Source organism: Hydra vulgaris, chromosome 03, assembly GCF_038396675.1.
Source record: "Hydra vulgaris chromosome 03, alternate assembly HydraT2T_AEP".
In the NCBI taxonomy this organism is placed as follows: Eukaryota; Metazoa; Cnidaria; class Hydrozoa; order Anthoathecata; family Hydridae; genus Hydra; species Hydra vulgaris.
Genome location: NC_088922.1, coordinates 22,875,117 through 22,898,495, shown reverse-complemented (window position 1 = coordinate 22,898,495; position 23,379 = coordinate 22,875,117). Strand labels below are relative to the sequence as shown.

Here is a 23,379-nt window from a genome sequence, read left to right as displayed (position 1 = left end):
TAATTGTGCAGATTTATTTGTTATTGATTATATACTTTAAATAAATTACGAGGATTGTTAAACAATTCATACTATTTGTACATTTTTCATTTAAAATAAGCATGATAACAAAATCTGAACTAAAGATACGGAGAAAACACTTAAGTGCTTTATTAAAGAAAAGATCCTTCAAGCTCCACTATTTTGAAAATTAGTTTGGTTTTTATTTAATTTTGTTTAAAATATCTTAATATATATAATATTAATCAATTCATAAATTAATAAATTATTATTTATGTATAAATTATTTATATTATGCATATAAATTAATAGTTATGCATAATATTATTTAGGTCACAAATTAATAAAAATCAGTGCAAAGTATGTTGAATATTATATTATATTTGTTTTAAGGCAATATTTTTAATTAAATAATAAATTATCCAAAGAAATTAAAGTAGCAACATACTCAGAGAAACAGCATAGATAATTTACTATTGTAACAAACAAAGAAACATCAGATAAATTACCAGAGGTAAGCAACTTCGATTTTTTTGTGTTTAAAGCAACTTTCTGGTTTTGTTCAAATCTTAAATTAAATAGTACATTATTAATTTTTTGCTTTTTCTTGATAGTTTCAAATAAAGGCGTCTTCAGAAAATTTATCAAGATAGCCGGAAGTCTTTTTTTTATCCCAGGTTTTTTGATCTTAGACTTATAACATAAATATACTACAATTTTTAATTTCTCTCAATCAATGAAAACTTCAAATTCAAAAAAGTTCAAGATGCTCACTCAAGACTAGAAACAGCACTCAAAACTAGTAACAGCAATTAGAAGTTGAATTAAGTCCAAAACTATTCAATACAATAAATACCTTATAAATAAATACCATAAATTAAAGTTATTTGCAAAAATTATTTTGAAGTATTAAACAAATAAACTCTGCGTAAAAATAAAAATGCGCATGCCAAAATAAAATAAAAAAACGAAGCCAAAATAAAATAAAACATTTTCGTGCCAAAGTAATATTCTATAATTAGAATTAACTCATATTAAAATCGTTTTACAATTTATAATTTTTTTTTGTAAAAAACAAAGCGTTTTGTACTTAAAATATATTACAAAATACAGTAAAAAGATTCCACTGTATATTGAAAGAAAAAGCCGAAGTAGAAAACTACTCACCAATATCGAATGATAAGAAGAAAAATAATTTAAAAAATAAAATTTAGATAACTATAATAAATTTAAAAAAAGTTGTTTTGCTTATTAGAATATTTTTATATTTTTGCTCTATAAAGAAACTTTGGAAATAGAAAAATAGGTATAAATATATATTAAATAAGCAAAGATTTTGTTTATTTATCAGGTTGCTTTGTGAATTAAGTATTTCTTATTTATTTACGTCACGAGAATAATACAATTCTTTTATTTAGCATTAGTTAACTAAGCAATTTTTATTTGTTATTTTGATTAGTAGTTTATAAAATTTACTTAGCAACATATAATTCTTTGATGAAAAGGATTGACGTGTGTATGTACTTTGAACTTTTTGGGCAAGTGTTAAACTACTCACGCGGATTTCTTTGTTTAAGGACCCATTCGTGTACGTAATACTTATTGTATACGCAAGAAGTTAGGATTATATTTTAAACTTTAATTCCGAAGCAACTAAAAATTTTTTAAAAATGATTTTAACAAACATTAAGTAAGTTGCCAATATATATATATATATATATATATATATATATATATATATATATATATATATATATATATATATATATATATATATATATATATATATATATATACGCTGATTATAATAACACGTTTAAAACAATCGAAACCAGAAAGTTTAAGACAACGGTATCATTTCAAATCTCTTTCAAAACTTTATTAACTGATTTAAATCTATTTGACTCGTCTAAAACTACTCTACGCGCTTTTAAAGTATAATAATTTTATTTTGTTTTTTTACCGTTTTTTGCTGTTTACTAAAAAACTTTAAAAACTTCATACATCAAAAATTAGCATACCAAACTGACGTAAAGTCTACTTATACTAGTGGGTAAGTAAAGATAAAAAAATATAATACAGTCTAAAAAAATATTAATAGAATTAGGATTTATAATTTCTGATATAAAATAGGATTATCTGCATCCGTATAAAAAGGTACCTTTAACATATTAAATGACGTATGCTTATTTTTTATTTCAAAAGTTGCAATACATAGCAACAGTTAAAACGTTATTAAAAAACTTCTGTGAGCTTCATTTTATTTTTATTTGTAATTAAAATACTTCTTTGATTGAAATATTTCTTTGAGGAATTTTCTTATTTATTCATTATTTATTTTTAATATTTTGTTTATTATTACTGTTTAAATTGATATTTTAATTTATAATTATTATTTATGTTCAAAAGGTTCAAGTAAAACTTAATACAAGAATTTATGTTTAAATAATTTTTTATACAAAAATATGTACAATATGCGTATAAAAATACAATACTCAGTTATTAACACATACTCATTTATTTTCTTATATACACAATTTTACTTTCTTTATTTTTTAGTTATATAAGTCAAAGATGGGAAAATCAGTAAGTTTTTTTTGACATTAACATAATTTGTTTATTTTTTTATTATTATTTTTTTTTGGTGTAACTTTTATAAACAAACTAATACTTCGCTTAATTGCATTAAATGCAAATTATATTTATTTATTATCTTGGATAAATAATACTCAACTGTTATGCTTGGCAAATAGCTATTATACATTATTCTTTGTCGTAGTTAATAAATGTATTCTTTGGATTGGGATCATACCCTTCAAAATATTTACATAATAAATACTATGTAAATATTATGAAGGATATAATCTAACATTATTAGCGATGTCCGGCACCTGCATTCTTGGAATTAGAAAAGAAGCTACACTTGTATTTCTAACCAATTAAATCAAGTATAACTAAGTACACTTATGGTTTAAGTGTTTATTAGGGTGAATCCAACGCCCCATACACTCAAAAATTGATCTACCCCTATTCTTAAAACTTTCTATTGGTTCTCACAAGACATTCTGTTGAATTTTTTTCAAAATTGAATGAGATTTAGGGGAGCAACCTTAAGTCTGAAACTCGCAACGAGACCCAAAACAGAAGAAAAAAAAGTTTTTCAAATGTATGTCATGTTGGGTCTCAATAGAAGCGAAATTTTATAAAAATTTTAAAAATAATTAAAATTTTACACAAGAATTATTATTATAAGTTTTATTGCATTTTTTCATGGTTTTTATCGAAATTTTTTTTCAAGGTATTTTTAACAAAATATGATAATATCTTTAAAATTTTTATAAAGTTTCGCTTCTTTTGAAATCCAACATGATATACATTTGAAAACTTTTTTTTTTAATGTTTAGGGTCTCGTTAACGAGACCCTAAACAGTAGAAAAAAAAGTTTTTTGTTATTGTAAATTATTGTTATTGTAGAACAATAACAATAAATATTCCGGTAACCACAAAAATGTGGTAAAAAATATATACCTAGCTAACACCCTGATACCATATACTTGTTAATAAATTAAGTATAATACTTTGGCAAACAAATGAATATAAAACTATGAAGTAGCTACGAAGTGAGAAAAAATATAAGAAGTGCATCAAAGTTCATCTGAAACACAAGATTGCTGCATAACATATATATAGTTGTACAACCATCTGCAAGATGAAACTGTGAACACTACCTAATAACGTGTGAAGAAGCTGATTTTTTTTTTGTCGATACTTGAGATACGGTGAGCAAATCCAGGTTATGCATTTTTTGTAAATTCAACACCCGAATTATTTAAATTCATTTAAACGTTTTATGCTCTTTTTCTTATAATAATTTGCGATAAATAAATAATTTAATATGTTTATTATATTTAATAATTATTTTAAATATATTATAGAAAAATTTGTTATAGCTTATTAATATTAAAAACAATTTCGATATTCAAGCACTTATTATATTCGGGTCAGGATTTTATAAAAAATACAAATCCTGTATTTGCTCACTGGAATTTAGTTTCAATCATTTTATTTTTGTAGATATCTTAACTCCCTGACTTTTCACTGTATTCCCTGATTTCTCTGATCTGGAAGATACCCTGTGTTCAGTGCCAGTTTTAGCACTACCAGCGCCCTGGGCGAGATTTCTACGGCGCCCCTAGCTCAATTTAACCCCATTCAAAAAAAAGGCAAAGGGTAAAATAACCAATTAGTTTCGCCCCTTTATATTCGGCACCCTAGGCCATCGCCCAAACAGGCCCTACCCTAACGCCGCCACTGCCTGTATTCAACAGTACATGTAGCATAATTTAAATATAAAAAAGGGCAATAAAAAATAACCTACAAATAATAAATAACGTAACCTTTATAATAATAACTAACAGATTAATTGAGCCATCTAAATATTTACCTGTTTTAACGATTAATACATCTATTATCGCTAACAAAAAACCCAAATTTACAAAACGTAATAAAATAATGAAATATTATAAATAGATAGGCTCTTTTTAAATTCTAATTAGGGAAATAATGAAAATTTGAATCACACAGAACTTTTTAAAATTAGTTTTCTAGTATTATAATTGTGTAGCAAAGGAACACACGACAATATTTATTAACTAAATTTTATGATGAAATCATATTATTTTTTTTTATAATTATTATCATAAATATGTATACTTACAAGTAAAAATTGTTAATATTCTAGAGTATGCACAAAATTGTAAAACAAATTGAAAAACCGGCTTAAAAACATGCATCGGAAAATAAAGTTAAAAAAAGGCGCCTTTTTAACTAAATTTTGTATTCAAGGACTAGGCCACATGAAGCCCGTTTTAGGCCCATATATAAAGCCTACATAAGGCCCATATGGCCAAGCCAATACGGGCCCCATTAGGACATGTTCGCTGGGATAGTCATAAGAAAAGAAAAATTTTGTTATTCTTTATCATTAATACTATTTTATAAAGAAGTTGTTGCATTTTACTCATTTAATTAATTTTTGAAAATTTTAGGTTAAATTAGGGTTTTATGAGCATCTTAAGCAAAAATGGAATATTTTCAAAAACAATTGTTCTGGATCCAAAATATTTACGAATTAAAAATTTCTAGGGATCACTACTCATGATCCACTTAGATATTTGTTCTTAAAAACACAGAGGTTTTAAAAAAATGGCTAAAGGGCTCATATTGCTAAGGCCACTATGTAATATGAGCACTTTATATTAGCTCGAAAAAATAAAATAACATTAAGTAGAAAATTATCAACTTGACAATTAAAACTAAATTGTGGGATAGAATGATTCGTTATTAACAAAACTTATCATTAAAAGATCAAATTTTAAACCACTTTTTATTGAAGCAATACTACTTTAATTAATTCGTTGTTTTTTCAATTTTATCAACTCAAACCTTTAAACGATAAAACTACAAACTTTTTGAATGTAAACTCTAGAAAGATATGTAGTATTGTTAGAATATTGAAAAATTTTACAATGTTTTTATTCAAATAGCGATTAGAACCACTGCGAAAATAGGGCTTTAAACTAGTAACCAGACTAGTCTATGGATAGACTTACAACACAGACATAGACAATTCTGTATGTTGTAATGGACACAACAAATGTTTAATTTTTTGTCCTTGTTGTGTCTATCAAATTTTTGATGGTGTCCTAAGATTGCTCAGTTAAAAAATAATTTTCACTTCATAAGTCTACAAAGCATAATTTTTTGTCTATTTGGTGTCTATGATTTTGTCTAAATTTACTTGATTTCATAAAACCAGAAATCTTTCATTACCGTATTATTTTAAGATTGTTATGTAGTAAATTTATAATATTAAAAAAATATTGAAATGACATCAAAACTCCAAATGACGATCATTGCCCATGATTAATTATTGTTTAAAACTTGCGTACATATTCATCAATAAAATGAAAGTAAAAAATATTTTTCTTTTTCACTATTGTTTTATTCACAAACCTAAATAAATTTTAACACCTATTGGAATCTTCTACTTACTAATCCACATTTTATAAAGGACAACTCCTTGATCACATATTTTTAAAATAATTTTATTGAAGGTGATAAAGATTTTAGTGACTAAGGAAAATTTTTTAAATGATAAACTTACCTTCAACTTTTTTAAAGTAATCCCAAACTGGAGAGGGCATTTTAAAAATAAATTTTCACGCACATTCACTAAGAATTGAAAAACAACTGAACTGAGTAATTAATGAACTTCAATTGAGCACAAAATAGTCCATTTTGAGGTTTTTAAATAGACATTAACTTTTTAATCAACAGCACACGCTGGACAAAAAATTAAAAAATGAACTTCTGTTAGAAAAATTGTATTTTTAGTTTTGTGCTCGTTTTCAGTTTTTGAAACGATGCTGCAGTGAAAATTTAATTACTCGTTATAAGTCCAAATTATATATTAAATAGATCTTCTATACCTCATTAAAAAATCGAGATTGTTCATTTAGTGTCCGTTTTTAAAATGATTGTATAGAAAGACAAACATTTTTTATAGACAATTCATTTTTGATAGTTGTAATTAAAATTGTTGCAATTAGTGCTTTGTCGAAGTCTATTTTTGTCCTTTTATAATAAGTCCATTAGAGATTGTCTGGTTGCTACTTTAAACTAGATGATTACAATAAAAAACTCTAAGCAATTTGAGCATGCTCATATTACGCAAAATGGTTTGAAAGGATTTCTAGCTAACATATTTTTCTTTATAAAAAATTAAATATCATTATTTTAACATCAAAATTTTGCGCCACAGATTTATTCATGCGTGATGATAATATTTTAACAACGCAAAAATTAGAAAGCGTTTTAATTAGATAAGAACCGCTAATTACTGCATGAAAATTTAAGCTAATTATACTGATTCCTGTTATCACCTCACAAAGTCAATTTTAAAAAAAAGAAGCAACTTTAACTTCACTGCTTACATCTTAGAAATCTTATAGTACGCTTATATTACCAAGGTTCTAAATTCTAAACTCTTACATTTTAAATCAAATGTACATAACGGCTATGATATTATTCTGACTATATATTCCAATGTCATTTAGTGATGAAATTTTATGCAAAAAAAGGCGAGGAAAAGTATAATAAATTTTTATAGAAAAATTCTGTTTAGAGACCTAATTTTTTCGATAAAAGATTTTGTAAAATATTTAAAGATTGGTTATCTTTTGAATTTTATTTAAAATGCTTAAGCCTCCATGATTTTCCAATGATTTTTATTTTTTACAATAAGAGCATTATTTGTGACTGTGTTCGAATCGATAAGACCAGTATTTATGACTGTGTTCGAACCAATAAGAAATTTAGTTAGCCAATTGCGCTGTTAAAAAGAATCTGTTAAAAGCTTGAAACGGTTTTGTAGAAACGTTTAGAAAATGCTGAGTATGATATATACTATTTGTTAGTTATAAAAACCTCATTAAGTTTAATCTCTCGTTTATACTTCTTTTTAGATAAATGTCCGCGTCACAACTGCGGATGATGAATTAGAATTTTTTATCCAACCCAGCACGACTGGTCAGCAGATGCTTGATCAGGTGTTTAATATAATCGGTCTTCAAGAAATATGTTTTTTTGGACTTCAATATACTGATGTAAAAAACTGTACTACTTGGTTAAAGTTAAAAAAGAAAGTCATAGCGCAAGAAATTAAAAAAGAATCTCCATTGCAATTTACCCTTCGTTCCAAATTTTTTCCTGAAAATGTTGTCTTTGAGCTGACCCAAGAAATTACCCAAAGATTATTTTTCTTACAAATTAAAGAGAGTATTTTGTCAGAAGAGATTTATTGTTCGCCAGACACTTCAGTACTTTTGGCTTCCTATGCGGCTCAGGTAAAATACGGTAACTATAAACGTGATATTCACATAAGCGGCTTTTTATCTAGCGAAAAATTATTACCTGAGGGAGTCTATAAAAAATACCAAATAACTAAAGAGCAGTTAGAAGAAAGAGTTACAAGCTTGTGGAGTAAATACACAAACGTTTCGAGGTAGTTTTTTATTATGTTTTTACTAAAGTGTAACCAATTTTTTAAGTATTACAAATAGGGTAAACAATCAATTAAATAATCGTGGTCACTTTTTCAAACAGAGAGGTTTTCATAACATCATAATTATTTAACGAAATGCTTACAGATTTTAACAGACAATAGAAAGGAAAATAATTTATTATTTTTTATTTATTTTTACCAACTTTAATGGTAAATATTACTGGGTAATGCGATTTAATATTTGGCCGTAAAAATTAATTTATTGACTTTAAAAAATGCATTTTTTGGTCGTAAACAAAAGAATCTAATTTTTTTAATTACAGTTGTTACACTTTCTTTTTTTTTTTTTCTTTTTTTTTTTTTGATTTTCAATTATATACCTCTCTTCGAATTATGGCAGGTTTTCCACACATCAATCAGTCGAAAACCTATTATGTGAATTTGCTTTTCCTTGGACAATTGAAAAAAAATTTAGTTTATATGAATCCTGCAGTTACCGTAAAAAAATGAATACTCAACTTGTTTTTCACTCAATTCTTCTATTTTCTTCAAGTAATTCTCGAAATAACACTAACTCTTTTAAGAGTTTGTGTCATTTGACACAAACTCTTATTGAAACCCTTACACAAACTCTTGTTGTGTCAAATGACACAAGCTCTTAAAATGTGTCAAAAGAAAATTAGTATTAAAAATACCAAAAGAATAAGCGACATCTTGCATTCAACTGAATGACTTTTTAAATATGATTTATGGTCGAAACATTAATCGATTCGCAGAAAAACAGTTAACAACAGTGGTATTTTCTATTTTGGCTTAAAGAATCGAGAGATTAAGCATTTGAACTATTTAGCAAAAACTTCTTAAACTCTTGGCGCTCAAAGCTAGTTTCGCCAAAATTCATAAAAGCGGTCGTCCATAAAGTACGTACGTTTTTTTTTCTCAACCCCCCCCCCCCCCGCATTTTGCAATACGTTTTTTTGAGTACCCTCTACCTCCCTAAAAGTACCTATGCTTTTAACCTATTTATCAAACATTTTATGATATTTTTTTAATTTAGAGTCCCCTTTCATATATTATCAACCCACTGCCATCCTATCTCCTATACGCCATCTGCAGACCCCCTCTTCCCGTACGTACTTTATGGACGATCCCAAAGCATTAACCCATTTGAAATGCTCTAAGTATTTGCTTTCCACAGAAAAGTTATAGATTTTCTCAATTTAATCCTCAATTTAGTTTGTTACAGCATTGGCTGCTGCTCGACTTAATGATTCCGGTTTTCGAACTTTAAAAATATTTTAATCCAGAGTAAACTAAGCCATTTTTGAATTTAGGTAATGAATTGTTGCTTCTTATCCTTATTTGTATTAGCTCATTCCGCAACCGTTTGTATTAGCTCATTCTGTTTTATTAGATAACTGTTTTATTAGATCTAATTTTGCGCTATTTAGAAGCCAACCAGCTATTGATTTCTCCTCATCTTTTGTCATTTCCAGCTCTTTTTTTTATTTTTTATCTTTTAAATACCTTTTGAAAGCAGTTTCGCGTATTAATACTTTTTTGATGCACTATAAATGGATAAACTACTTTTTCTAAAAAATTAATTAAAGTTACTTTTAATGTCTCATTTTTTAACCGTATTAGTTTGAATATTTTCCATTATAACATCACAGCTATAAACTTTAAGAATATAGAAATAAATTTTTTTATTTTTCAGGTAAACAAAAAAAATGATGACGATTATTAAACAAGCTACTTTAGGCATCACATCTCTATTTAGATATTAAGTTGACATAAGCAGTGCTTGTAAAGTGGTTATTAGACATGATGCAGTTTAACATACACCAAAAAAATTTATATTATCAAATCATATATCCAATTAGTAGTTACAGGATAGTTAACCAAATCTATTAGTCATGTCACAAAATAAAAAATAAGAAATTTATAAAAATGTTTAAAAAATATTTTCTTGATTTAATTTAGAAATGAGTTCGTGTCAAATGAAGATATGATAATGATAAAGGGGTGAATAAATAAACTTTCTCATTTAAAGTCATCTGGGAAGTTAGTTAGTTAGTTAGTTTATGTTTTAACAATCAAATTTTGTTAAAAATCAAAAGTTTGCACACCCTCTTTTTGTCTTTCTGTTGCACTTATCATCCTAAGCTTGTCCAATTCAGGCTTAAATATCCAGCTCTCTGGAGCCCTTTTTTGCCGAGGGCCGGCCCTCAGCAATAAATTTTTTTTTCAATTTATTTTTTATTTTTGAATTCATTTTATTTGAGCTATTGAAAATGAGACTCTTAAAAAAATTTCAAAAAGATAAGGCACTAGTGCGGGGAAACCATTGCGATCCCCTGCAGACCGGCACTGACCGTTTCCATTCAACTTTTGTCTTTGATCTGCTGTAAAATTTCATTCGCAATTAATTCAATCAGTTTGCTATATATATTTTTTCCTAAATAATGGTCAAATATTTCTTTTTGACCGATTTGTTGAGTGAGCTAGGCTATCACTAAATCATATTTCGCCAGCAGCTTAACTTTTCCAAGAAAGTTTTCATTACCCACATCAACAAGCTTTGTGACACTTCCGCGAAATGGCAGATATCTGCCAGCTAAGTATTGTACAATTGACAGAAGACGTTCAATGACTTTCTTTCAATGACCTCTTTCTTTCTCAAAGATCTTTTGATTAAAAGCATACAATGTCACATTAGCATTCAAACTTGTGCGCAATAGCTTCCATTTTATGCATGCAATTCAAGTGACCTTGGCTCTCTTTATGCTCTTTCAGACTTCGCAAAAGGTGCTGCCATGCAGAAAACACATTATTTGCCGGTTTAGATGTTGACACCCTAAACACCTTGCAGCAAAAATAAAATACTTCTTAAATTTGCTTTGAATATACAAGCTAGCTTTGTTTAACATTTTCGCCATTTCTGAGGACGCGAGACTAATAATCTTCTGTGAAGCCGCATTGTTGAGAGGAAAGCTTAAATCAAGTTACCTTATTAGGCTCAAGTTTTATACAATTCACGAAAAGGATACCACCAACTCTGATGGGCCAGCTAGTTTAATAATTATTTTCGTCAATTACAATTGTAGGTTAAAATCGTTTCTACATCATCTTGAAATGTGTGCTCAACGTCAGACACTTCTTCTACCATCACTACCAATGGAATAATAATCACTTTTCTGAGAAGATGAACCTTCCGCTTCTTTATATTGTGAATTAACAGAGGGACTTGTATCAGGTTCTATCACAAAAAAATGTGGTAAGCTTTTGCCGTTAAAAATATTTACAATGCACAACAATATAAAAAGTATAATTGGCTGGAGCAAGAAGAAGGCATAAATTAGATTATCTGGTTGAAAGCTTCATTTGGATTTTGTGTTGCGCCATCCAGGCATCTTGACAACAAATCATCTGACCGTAGTGCCAAGAATGTGTCTTCAAGAATATTTTTAATAGCAAGAGGCAGATTAGTTGATGGCTTATAATTTTTGTCATTCTGCCAATACTTGCACCAGCATTTCTTTGTACGTGGACAAAATTGATGTCTCTCGTCACTGTTGCTTATATTCGAGCAATGCCACAATACAGCCAAAACAGATTTTTTCATGTTGTACAAAGCTTTATTACAATCTCCACTTCATGCTGCTAAGGTACTTTGCCGAATGCTCATGCCATAAAAGTTTTGCATTTTATTAATGATCTTGTCTGTCAACCTTCCTTTCCCTGATATAATCTTTTTTTTTATAAGATAATTTTTATATTGTTATACAACATTTGTCAACTTTTTTTAAATTTCATTTTCTTATTTTATTGTTAATATTGTTTTAATCAAAAAAGAAGTAATAACTCGATTATTTAGCTTTCGATTTTGGGTTTTTAAAGAAAGAAGTAAAATTTTTAAAATATGTATTTTCATGGTCACAAAAAGTGATAATGCTTAAAATGTCCACTTTTCACCCCTCCTAAATTTCTACCACATTATTATGAATGTATTGGGTATAAAACAAATAATTTTTTAGCTGCTCGAATTTGCTCCATTTTAGTTTTATATCATATGTTTCAGAAAAGACATTAGAAAAGGCCCGGGGGGGGGGGGGATGAGAACAACAAATGCAAGACCTCATTTTAGCATTTTTATAACTTGAGATTTTTAAAGTTTATATATATATATATATATATATATATATATATATATATATATATATATATATATATATATATATATATATATATACATATATATATATATGTATAAACCAATATTTGCAACATTTAGTAATATAGTACAAATTATTATTTAAAAAATATTTATTGTTCATCAAGCAAAAGGTTTAAAACTTCAGAATCTAAGTTAACAGGACCAATACATTCAGTTATTTTGAAGATGAGTGATGATACTATTGGATCACTACCGAACAGCAAATAATGATTTTGGTTTTCCATTACATTTTTTCTTGAAATTTTACATGTATGGTTTAATCTTGCATTTCGAATGTATTTATTTTGTACTTCCTGTGCCTCTTCTGAATATATACTTACTGGGAGTTCAAAGCAATCAGAAATTTGATAACCATGCTCTAATAGCTTGTGTACTGTAGGTGGCATTATGTACCAGTTATATTTTTCAATTATTATTTCAGAAGTAGCTAAAGAATATTTTTTGAAGGCCCCCAAATCAAGGAGGTATCCACTGCACACAGCTTTCATTATATTTCTCAGTCTAACAATTATTTTAACATCAACTCCTGTGATGTCTGCAAAAGTATCTGCATTGTCAAATGCTCTTCTGGCTGTGTTACCTGTGTTTGAGGAACCATAGCCATGCCTTGGCATATAGACAACAAGCCTGAGCTCGCTTCTAAACTGCTTCTGAATTTCATTTTTTTACTCAATAACAGAAAGCTTTTGTTCTTTTGATCTTGCCTGATATTTTTTAATTTTTATTTTATATCCTAAGTGTAGCACATACTCAAAAAGTCTAATCCAACAATGTAAAGTAGACAGTCTCATAGTAAGAAGTTTTTTATTTGGAGTAAACATTCTTTTACTAGATTGTTCATCTCACTCGGTTTTGCAAAACAAACATTGCACAATTGTGATGAATTTGAAAACATGATAGCATTTACTGACTTGCCATCCAACATAGTCAAGTCAACAACAATTTTAATTTTTACAGAACAGTGTTTTTTATTACTGAGAAGATCTAGATCTAAATTATAGTCTTGCAGATTTTCGATTTGTTTTCTAAGATTTATTTCTTCTGCTGCAATTAGTTCATTTGTTTCCTTTAGATATTGTAGTTCAAGAGATCTACAAAAATGAGGGCTGGATGGTTTAGAATTATTCCAGATGTTTGAACCTCCATTTTTTTATTTTCAAAGGAACTATTGCAGTTTGAAATACTGACTGTTCATTCTGCACTTCAGTAGTAAGATCAGTATCATCAAACCTTTGATTATAAATACTTTGTGAAGATGCACCATCTATGCCACATTTCAAATTAAATACTCCATGTGTAACTGTTTCATCTAAATTTTGAAGCTGCTCAGAATTAAGTTTCAAAATTCGAAGCAAGGTATGGTTAACCATGTTTTGCAAACTACACTTTTCAGGCGTTTCTGTAATATGCAAACCATCTGGATAACAATCTGCTTTTGATTTTAGAATTGCTTTTAATGGGGGGTAAATGTCAGCATTTTGCATCAGAGAGATGAGTTTCGAATAATCTGGTATTGTAAATCACTCAAATCACATTGAATTTTAAGTGCTAAAGCTTGATCTGCAGACATCAAAGTTGGCTGATAATTATCAGATTGGTAAGTTTGGCCTGATAGATCTTTAGAAAACATTTTAATATTCTCTCCCAAATCAGATTTTCCAGGGCTTGATTTTGCACATACAACAGTAGCTTCTGCTAATTCTTCAGTTGTATGAGTTTTAGCTAAACTAAAATAAATATAAATGACATCATTATTTGATAAACTATTTCCATTATGATAATGTAAAAAAATGATACTATGGAAAACTGCCTAAACCACACAAGTGTGGAACTGTGGACGTAAATTTTCAGCAACAAAAAACTGTGTCTGATGACCTCTTTACATTATTATAATGGAAAATAGACTTTTAGAACAGGATTGAGTATCTTTATTGTGGCATCATCACTAGGAAGATTACTATTTAAGGTTTAGGAGCTCCCCTAACCTCTTATTTTTTATTAGAGTCTTCCTGCTCCACCACAACTGCTCCAGACACAAGGTTTCCCACCTGTCCTGTTACATATATATATATATATATATATATATATATATATATATATATATATATATATATATATATATATATATATAATATATATATATATATTAAAATTTACCTTATATATATATTCAGACTACCTTAAAACTTTCCTCTTTTTTGTTCTTAATGAACACTCTATCCATTCTTTTTCTGGTCGTCCAGTTATTGAAGTTGAATTAAGTTTAGTATTTTGATTCTGAAACAACTCACCCTCTAACCAGGGCATTTCTTGTTTATTTAATCTTTTAAAATTACAATTATGCTTTGCATATTTAACTCTAAATTTATAAATAAAAAGTCTATTTTTTTCTGAGAGTTCTACATCAGACAGTTCTTCATTGGTTAGCAATTTATTTTTTGCTTCAGTTTATAAAACGGCTTGTAAATTCGCATGATTAATACCAACTTCTTGAATTATGTTTAATAAGTTCTAATCTTTTCATATTTAATCAACAACAAAGAAAAACACCTGTGTAATCTTCTAAATGCACTCTTTGCAATAAAATATTTTATGAAAACAAAGCTATAAACTTTCTTTACAGAAAATGACTCTATGTTGAGTTTAAATAACTGTATGTTAACATCTGTTTAAAGTAAAAAGATTGCAAAAAGATCACTTTCTGCTAAAAAAAATAAAATCGGAAAAGACTTTTGGCCACTTTTTCACAATTTGGACTCATAGTGTGTCAATTCCAATTTGTATATCAACAATATCATTTTCAGCTGGAGTTGAAAAATTTTTGTTTCTAACCTCTGTCATAGCATCCTTAATGCTATCACAAGAAGCAGCTTCATAAAATTTTAATAAGTCAGAGTTTATTTCATTATACGAGAACAAACTCATTGGTGGGGGCATATTCAAAATAGATGCAAATACTTTCATTGCCTCGTGACCTTGTCCAATTTCTCTAAAGACCATAACAGTTCTCACATTAATTTCTTGAGATTTTACTCCTCTGGTATCTCTATCAGGCATACTAAATGCTCGTGATGAATTAAAGAAGTATGTCCATTCACAAATTGCACATTTAATACAAAATTTTGTTGGAAACCCCTTTGCTTTTTCATCAAGATATTCAAGAACTATTACCTTAGAATTACATACACCACAGGATCTAATGCTACAAATTAAATCTTTAAATATCGAGAAATGAAAAAAAAAAGAAAAAGTCGTCGTGTTTAGTTAAAGGTTGATCAGCTTTATCTATGGAAATGTTTAACTTTGTTGAACTAGCACATGCAAATATATATAATCCATCATTGTTTGTATCTTTTTCAGACTGTTGCAAAAAAACTTTCTTAGTATATCTATTACCTTGAAATATTCGGTTAACAATTTTAAACTACATTCTCTCTGCATAACAAATAACATTAAAACATGCTACTTAGCTTTACAACTATGGTTCAAAAGTTTAGTTAATTATACAGACCAAAGAAAAAAGGAATTGTTTAAATCTAGTTTTTAAGTTAATATATCTATAAAAACAATTGGTTGCTATGCGCATCACTAAGTAAATTTTTTTTACTCTTATCAACTAAAACAATTTTTTTACATTTTTTTATTTTTCAACATATATCATATTATATATTGTTGAAAAGCCAATTAAATTTCACACAAAGTTGGTTAATAAACCAAAAAACACATTTTTTCACAAAAATCGGTATTTTTTAAAATAAAAGAAAATATGCTAGAAAAAAGGCATGTTTCGTAATTGGAGGTTAGTCCCATAGTTTAACCATGATTTTAACTCTTTTTTACCCGTATGACAAAAATGTAGTATATAATTAATTAGCATTGAAATGTTCTCAACACATTAAAAAAAAAACACCTTAAAAAATTACCTCTGATATATATTATATATCAGAGGCAATTTTTTAAGGCGATCTTTTTTTCTAAAAATCGAATGTTTATATTTCTAAACAATGACATTTTCATTCCTATTCCTTATATATTATATAAGAAATGGGAACGAAAATGTCATCGTTTAGAAATATAAACATTAGATTTTTACTAATAAAAATAAACACTTTAAAAACACTTTTTTCAAATCTTAGATATTTTTATTGGAATTAAATGAATTACTATAATGGGTTTGTGTATATATTTTTATAAAAAAGCTGCTCATTTTTAATATGTAAATGGATTAAGTTGTTCGGAACCACCCTCCAAACATGTGTTTGATAGCACTCGATCATACCTCATTCACAAATACTAGTTTTAAAACCAGTGAAATAAAGTATTTAACGAATTTTTTTTGTAATAAATATTGTAAATAAAAATCTTTAATCAATAAAAAGCTATTAGTTTACATAAAAATTAGATATAATAATATATAAATCAAATATGATGCATTGCTCTTCTGGTGGTGGGAAAACAATATCTTGCACTCCCAGCCGATCGCTTTAACATTTTATGATAGATATTTTGCATATGCCATGTTTTCACTCAATGTTTTTATAGTATTTAAAATCACATAGCTTCTTTAGTTAAGTTGTACATCAAGTGTCCAGAGTTACCCACCGTCCAGGGCCCAACTTTTCCCTAAATGATTTATTTAAAAAAAAGTGAGGTAAAAAAGTTGAATGCCATTTTATTATCAACATTGAACATAAATATATTATATTTTATTCGAACTATTTAAAAAAAAAAGAAATCTGCAGATTTGTACGCATTGTTTTTACAAGCTATTTATACTTGTTTCTATAGACTCTATTCGATGATGGAGGATCTAAAAATAAACTTTCCCTTATTTTATTTTAGACAGTATTCGATGATGGAATATCTAAAAATAAACTTTGTCTTTTTTATTTTAACAAGATTCGATGATGGAATATCTAAAAATAAACTTTGTCTTTTTTGTTTTAGACAAGATTCGATGATGGAATATCTAAAAATAAACTTTGTCTCTTTTTTATTTTAGACAAGATTCGATGATAGTGTATCTAAGAATAAACTTTGTCTTTTTTATTTTAGACAAGATTCAATGATGGAGTATCTAAAAACAGCACAAGCCCTAGAGATGTTTGGAGTAAACTATTTTGAAATAAAAAACAAGTCTGGGGTTGATCTTTTTATTGGCATTAATGCTTTGGGTATAAATATTTATGAACCTGAAAATAAACTAAAACCTATAATAGTTTATCATTGGAACTCCATTCAAAATCTTTCTTTTAATGGCAAAAAATTTTACATCAAATTAATTGATCGTAAAGCACATGTATGATTTATTCATTTTTAATACTTTCTTGTATTTCAATTATTAATATTATTATCATATTATTTGTTTGCTGTTCTAATATTCTCTTGAATGTGGAAGTATTGTCACATATTTATAAAAAAACTCTTAAAATACTTTAAAACCCTCTATGTAATGTAATTTTCGAATCACCCCAAAAAGATTTTTTGTGCATGTTTGGTTAGATTGTGTTAGCTTTTAAAAAGCGTTGTTATATATTTTTTGAAAGACCTTAAACTTTCTTCAAAATACCACTAAAATATTTTGCTGTGATCACATTTATTGTTCGTATAAAATTACTGAGTATTTCTTTTTTAGGAATTTATATTTTATGTTTCTCATCATATAATCAACAAGGATATTATGTCACTATGCATGGATAATTATGAACTTTACTTGAGAAGAAGAAAGCCTTTAACGGAAGTCCATCAAATAAAAGCCCAAATGAGGAATAAAAAGAAAGAAAAGGACGACGACGCAGAAAATGAAAAAATAATGTTAGAGTTAAGACTTAAAAAATTTGAAGAAGAAGCACGTGTAGCACATGAAGCTCTCGAAAAAGCCAAACAAGAGGCTGAGATCTTGCAAGAAAAAAAGCGCCAAACAGAAGAAGAAGCCCGTCGAGTTAAAATGCTTCAATTGGAGGCTGAAGAAGCGCGTCTACGCCTCGAACAAGAAGCTGAGCATGAAAGGTGAATATTTTAAAATTTTTATTACGTTGAATAAAGCAGTATAATCTTGTCACCAAGCACTGTTTAAAATTTTTTTTTGTTTAAAATATTACCCTTTTTTTTACTAATCTCAAATTTAGCTGAAAATAGTATAAAAAAATATAATCAATTTGTGGTCTCACTTTTTTTTTTAAACTTTCTATGCCGTATGTTTATAATGAGATAATAAGTATTAAATGAAAAGCCAGAACAAGAAGAAGACATACACTGTCTTATCGCCGAGCTCAGTTTACATTATCGCCTTTGTTAATATTACTATTTAAAAATTAAAAATTAACAAAAAGTTAAAAAAAAAAAAAAAGAAGTTCTATACTATTCCACGCAGATATTACAAACGCTAAACAGTTCCATAGCATATTAAAAATAAACAATACCATAAATTTTTTATTTTAATACGAAATAAAAGTCAGATGATCAAGACAAAAATAAGTGAGTAGTGATGACATTTTCAGTTTAGTTATTTGAGTTTTTGATCTTGTTTTAAAAGAAATGTTTATCTAAACAATAAAATGTTTCAAACTTCAAACTAAAAACTTCAAATCTATAGATTTGAAGTTTTTTTCTAGTAAAAAACGTTTACGTTCTCCTTAAAATTATTCTAGAGAGAAGTTTGGAAGAGTTTTATTTTTAATATTTTGAAAGAAATTTTTTCATAGATTTAAAGAAGCGGAACAAAAATTTAGGGCTTTTTCGCTACCAGGCTCCAATCATGGCAATTTTTCGCAAAGCATCTTTATTTGAATTAAGTATAAACATATAAATATTCAGAGTTTGCTTCATGTTTAGAAGTTCAAATTTTAGAAATCTCAAACACCATAAAATGCTTCATCAGTCCCTGGTTTAAAAAATATGAGGATAAAAATAAGTCATATGATTTAAATGATAAGATTTTGACCTAAACGTCAGTTCATTTTAAAACTACGTGATGTACACACGTCATGTAACGCACGAATACCGTTTGATCTTATTGTTTGTTTTGATTTTATGTTCAACAATAAGTTTAATCTGTTTATGTAAACCATATTCTAAATATTTTATCATTTAGGTGTAACATAATTTGATATGTTATATCTAAACGTTATACTAAACATATTGTATATAGTTAAAAAAGTTGGTTTTATTTATAGAATGGCAAAATTAGAGTTTGAAAAGAAATCATCTGAGTCTTCAGCTGAGATCCAACGTCTTATACAAGAATCGGAAAAACTAAAATTACTACTTAAATCAAAGTTACGCGACGAAGAACAGCAAACAAAAATTATTTCTTCTAGTCCTGCAGTTGTGCTTCAAACTAATGAAAAAGAAGAAAATAATAACAGCATTTTAATGACACAAAATACATATGACGAATATCTCACTACAAACAAAAAGGTTTTTTCACTTTTTATATTGTGAGCAAAAGTATAAACAGTATTTTTAAAGCTACAGAGTTTAACTGACGGACTCCGTAATATTTAATTCACGATTATATAATTACAATACTATATAATTTAAAATAATATTATAGCTAATTAAACTCTCTCTCTCTTTTATATATACATATATATATATATATATATATATATATATATATATATATATATATATATATATATATATATATATATATATATATTATATATTTAACTTTTTCAGGTTACAGATGATAGTATTATGGTGAGAGCAAATAGTGTCAGCTCAGTGGATAAACAAACAGTTGGTTTCGTATCATTTATCTATAAAGAAATTTATTAGTCAAAGTTTAAGATTGGTAAAACTTTACAGCTTTAAAAAATATGATCATTGAAAATACTCCGTTGAAATTCAGACTAAAATTTTACTTGAGTAATAACTGATATACAATATTTAAAATTTTTTTGACTAAAAATTACCAAAATGGTCTAAACTTTATATTTTGGTATTTTTTAAAAGCTTAAACTATACAAACAAATTTTATAATATACTAACTTTGATTGTGCTAACTAGCCGTAACAAATCTCACTTTAAAATGTTGTGGTAAAATATTGTCAATTACTATACCACGTATAGTAATTTAGTCATGTAGTAAAATATAGTCAATTACTAAACCACGTAAGAGTTATTTTGAGATAATTGATACAAAAAAAAAAAAGTCAATCTAATATTAGTAAATATTTGGCAGGTTTTAAAAAACATTACTGATGACGTAACTGCATAACTGTATATATCCATTTGTTAAGTTGTATATATGTTTAAAGTTTCATTTTTAAGTTTTAGTAAATATATAAATACGTGTCCTTATCACATAGTTTTTTCTATCGATTATTTTTGCAAAGTCTTTTTATTTTTTGATGCAGTTATTATTCAAAAATAATCTTAGCAAGAGTCCAGAATCACATAAAGCTGTTTTCAGGAAGAAAGGATGTAATAAGATTACTATTACAATGATATAATTACGCGACAGTTCTGCGTTTTGCTAAATAGCAAGAGAATCAACTCACTAAGCTAAACATGTATCTTAAAAGCCACTAAAACCGTGTCTAACTTAAGTAACTTTTTGCAGCAATTTATAAATAGATCATTAGGCTTCAGTGCTAGAGATCTTATTTTATTTTCGTATTTTGGCTTTATGCCGAAGCATTTTGAAGGGTTTCAATAGGATCTTCTAATTAAACATTAGAGGGCGTGGCGGGGTTTTAACTTCTATAGGTTCTTTAATGCTATCCTCAACCTCATCATTATCATTTTCAAAATTATGATCTGAAATTTGAGCAACAATTTTTGTATTAATAGTAAACTGGAGGTTAGGGGTCGTCCATAGATTACGTCCTGCAGTTTTGACCGTTTTTGACCTCTTTCCTTTTCGTCACAACATCGTAGCTCTTTAGTACCATATCTCGAACAAGTCGTTACAAAGGCAATAAATCCTCTCCCCTTAAAGCGAGACAAAATTAAGTAGTGGTGTAGTGGTAGAGCGCTCGCCTCATAAACGAGAAGTTCCAAGTTTCCCCACCAGATCCCTGGTAGTACCGCGCTCAACTTATTTCCCCGCCTTGTTTGTCAAGATTCGTGTTTTGGAATTAAAAAGTTGAGAGAGAGCTACTTTAGCTGTAACCACAACCTAAGTAGCCTTCTCGACTGTAGTGGCCTTCTTGGCCTTGGGGAGACGAATTAAAAAACATTAAAAAAAAAACTATGAACAACTTTTTACATCGCAATAAAAAATTTTACTGTAGAAAAAAAAAATAATGAAAAATTTTACTGAAGAAGAGTCAAGTTTTTACCCGTTTCGTAAAAAGTCTCCGTTAATCAAAATTTTTAAATAATTCTTAAAAGTGCACGAGAGTTGCTTTATATGCTTAAAACACCGTAAGGGATTTGCCGATAAAAAAAAACTATTTAATTTTTTTCGCTGCACTTCATACTGCCATTTTTAGTGCTTTTCTTTTCAGAATGATGCCATTATTTAGTACTTGTTGACATCATATTGTGACAATCCACCTAAATATAATCTTACATACATTTTTGAAATTACCAGTACAAAGTTTCTTTCGCCTAAATTTTGTGTTTTTTTTCTTCCAGCAAGGTCAATCGTTTGTTTTTATCCTTAACTTAAGTTGATATTGTGTTTTTTGAAACACCCTATTTTGGGGATTTTATAAATGTAATCTTATCAAAAGATTTTTAAAAAAAGTTTGAGATAAGGAGAGAAAATTGGCCGAGAGACTATATTGAGATATTAAGGTTTAAGAGATTGAGAGAATTTAATAAACTGAAAAACTTTTAAAGTGGTTAAGGGACTTGAATCACTTTTTAAAATACCTTTTGTTTGAAATCCAGTGTTATTTTATTATATACAGTTAAGAGCAAAAAGATCCAGTCACTCATTATTGTTATAGATAGTATCTTATTTATATAAAATATACACACTAATTAGTGCTTAATGATATCATGAACAGTGATTGTTAACAATCACTGTTCATGATATCATTAACTGCAACAAAGCCACAGATGACATCAATCTAGAAAAATTCTATGGAAGGCCTTTAATTATCACTTCGAAAACCAACAACATGATACTCTGCACAGTGTATCGCTTTATACAAGCTAGATGGACAAACATATTTTGTTTAGCAATTTGATTCATACAAATGTAATTAATTATATTTTGGTGTTTTGTTTACTTTATATGATAAACTATAATTCAGCTGATAACGTAAAGTAAAGAAATATTTTCTTAACAATTATCATCATTTTTATTTTCTTAACAATTATCATCATTTTTATTTTCACGATGAAGATTATTTAGGGTCCCAAGAATCGGACCCTAAATAATCTTCATCGCCACACAGAATAATATTTTCAGCCAGCTGTGGTGATATTACAGGTGGGACAGTTAAATTCAAAACTTCAAACAGTATTTTACTCTTTTTCTTATTTGACAATTCTCTGTATGAATTGATGACAAGAACTGATGTTACCAAAAGCATATTGAGCAAATCTGTATTTGTAGAAATACCTGAGTTATTTCTGCTATTACACTCGCAGAATCAACAAATATCTTTATTGCGGGCTTCTTGAGACTCTTCTGATAGCTGTCCAATTGGAAGAAGATATAATTTAATAACTTCCGTGTTATGTACAGTTATTTTGTGCACAGTAACAGGCATATAGTACCACGGTTGTCATAGTAACGGGTATAGATTAAGATAAAGAGTTTTGGTTTCAGAAAAAAGTTTTTCAAATTCATTATAATTAATATCATAGCTTGATGAAAGTGTTCTTAATAAAATACTGAAATTTTTAATGAGATCGATTCTAAACCCGTAATTTCAACACTTAACTCTGGTTTAATAAAAAAACATTCGTCCTGTGTTCCCATCATTTGTATTCCCAAAGCCATCTATTTGGTTTGTCTAAAATGAGACACATTTGTTTTTTAAATTTTTTCTTGATATTATTCTGAACATTTTAGAACAGTAAATTTATCTTCATTGCTTCTAAATTGCCACTTTTTATTATTTAAACGATAGTTAATGTGTAACATGCACTAAAAAAAAAACAAATCCAC

At 27.7% G+C, this 23,379-nt stretch overlaps 1 protein-coding gene across 1 annotated transcript in view; it reads left to right on the top strand.

The window, feature by feature from the left end:
* Window positions 1-330: 330 nt before the first annotated feature.
* The window catches only part of LOC100202353 (radixin), a 66,199-nt gene continuing 43,150 nt past the window's right edge, over window positions 331-23,379 (top strand). The window contains exons 1-6 of the mRNA XM_065794345.1: window positions 331-514; window positions 2,560-2,586; window positions 7,527-8,065; window positions 17,358-17,601; window positions 17,938-18,311; window positions 19,478-19,721. Coding sequence (XP_065650417.1) covers window positions 2,575-2,586; window positions 7,527-8,065; window positions 17,358-17,601; window positions 17,938-18,311; window positions 19,478-19,721 — 1,413 coding nt within the window. The 5' untranslated portion in view covers window positions 331-514; window positions 2,560-2,574. The remainder of the gene's footprint in view (window positions 515-2,559; window positions 2,587-7,526; window positions 8,066-17,357; window positions 17,602-17,937; window positions 18,312-19,477; window positions 19,722-23,379) is intronic.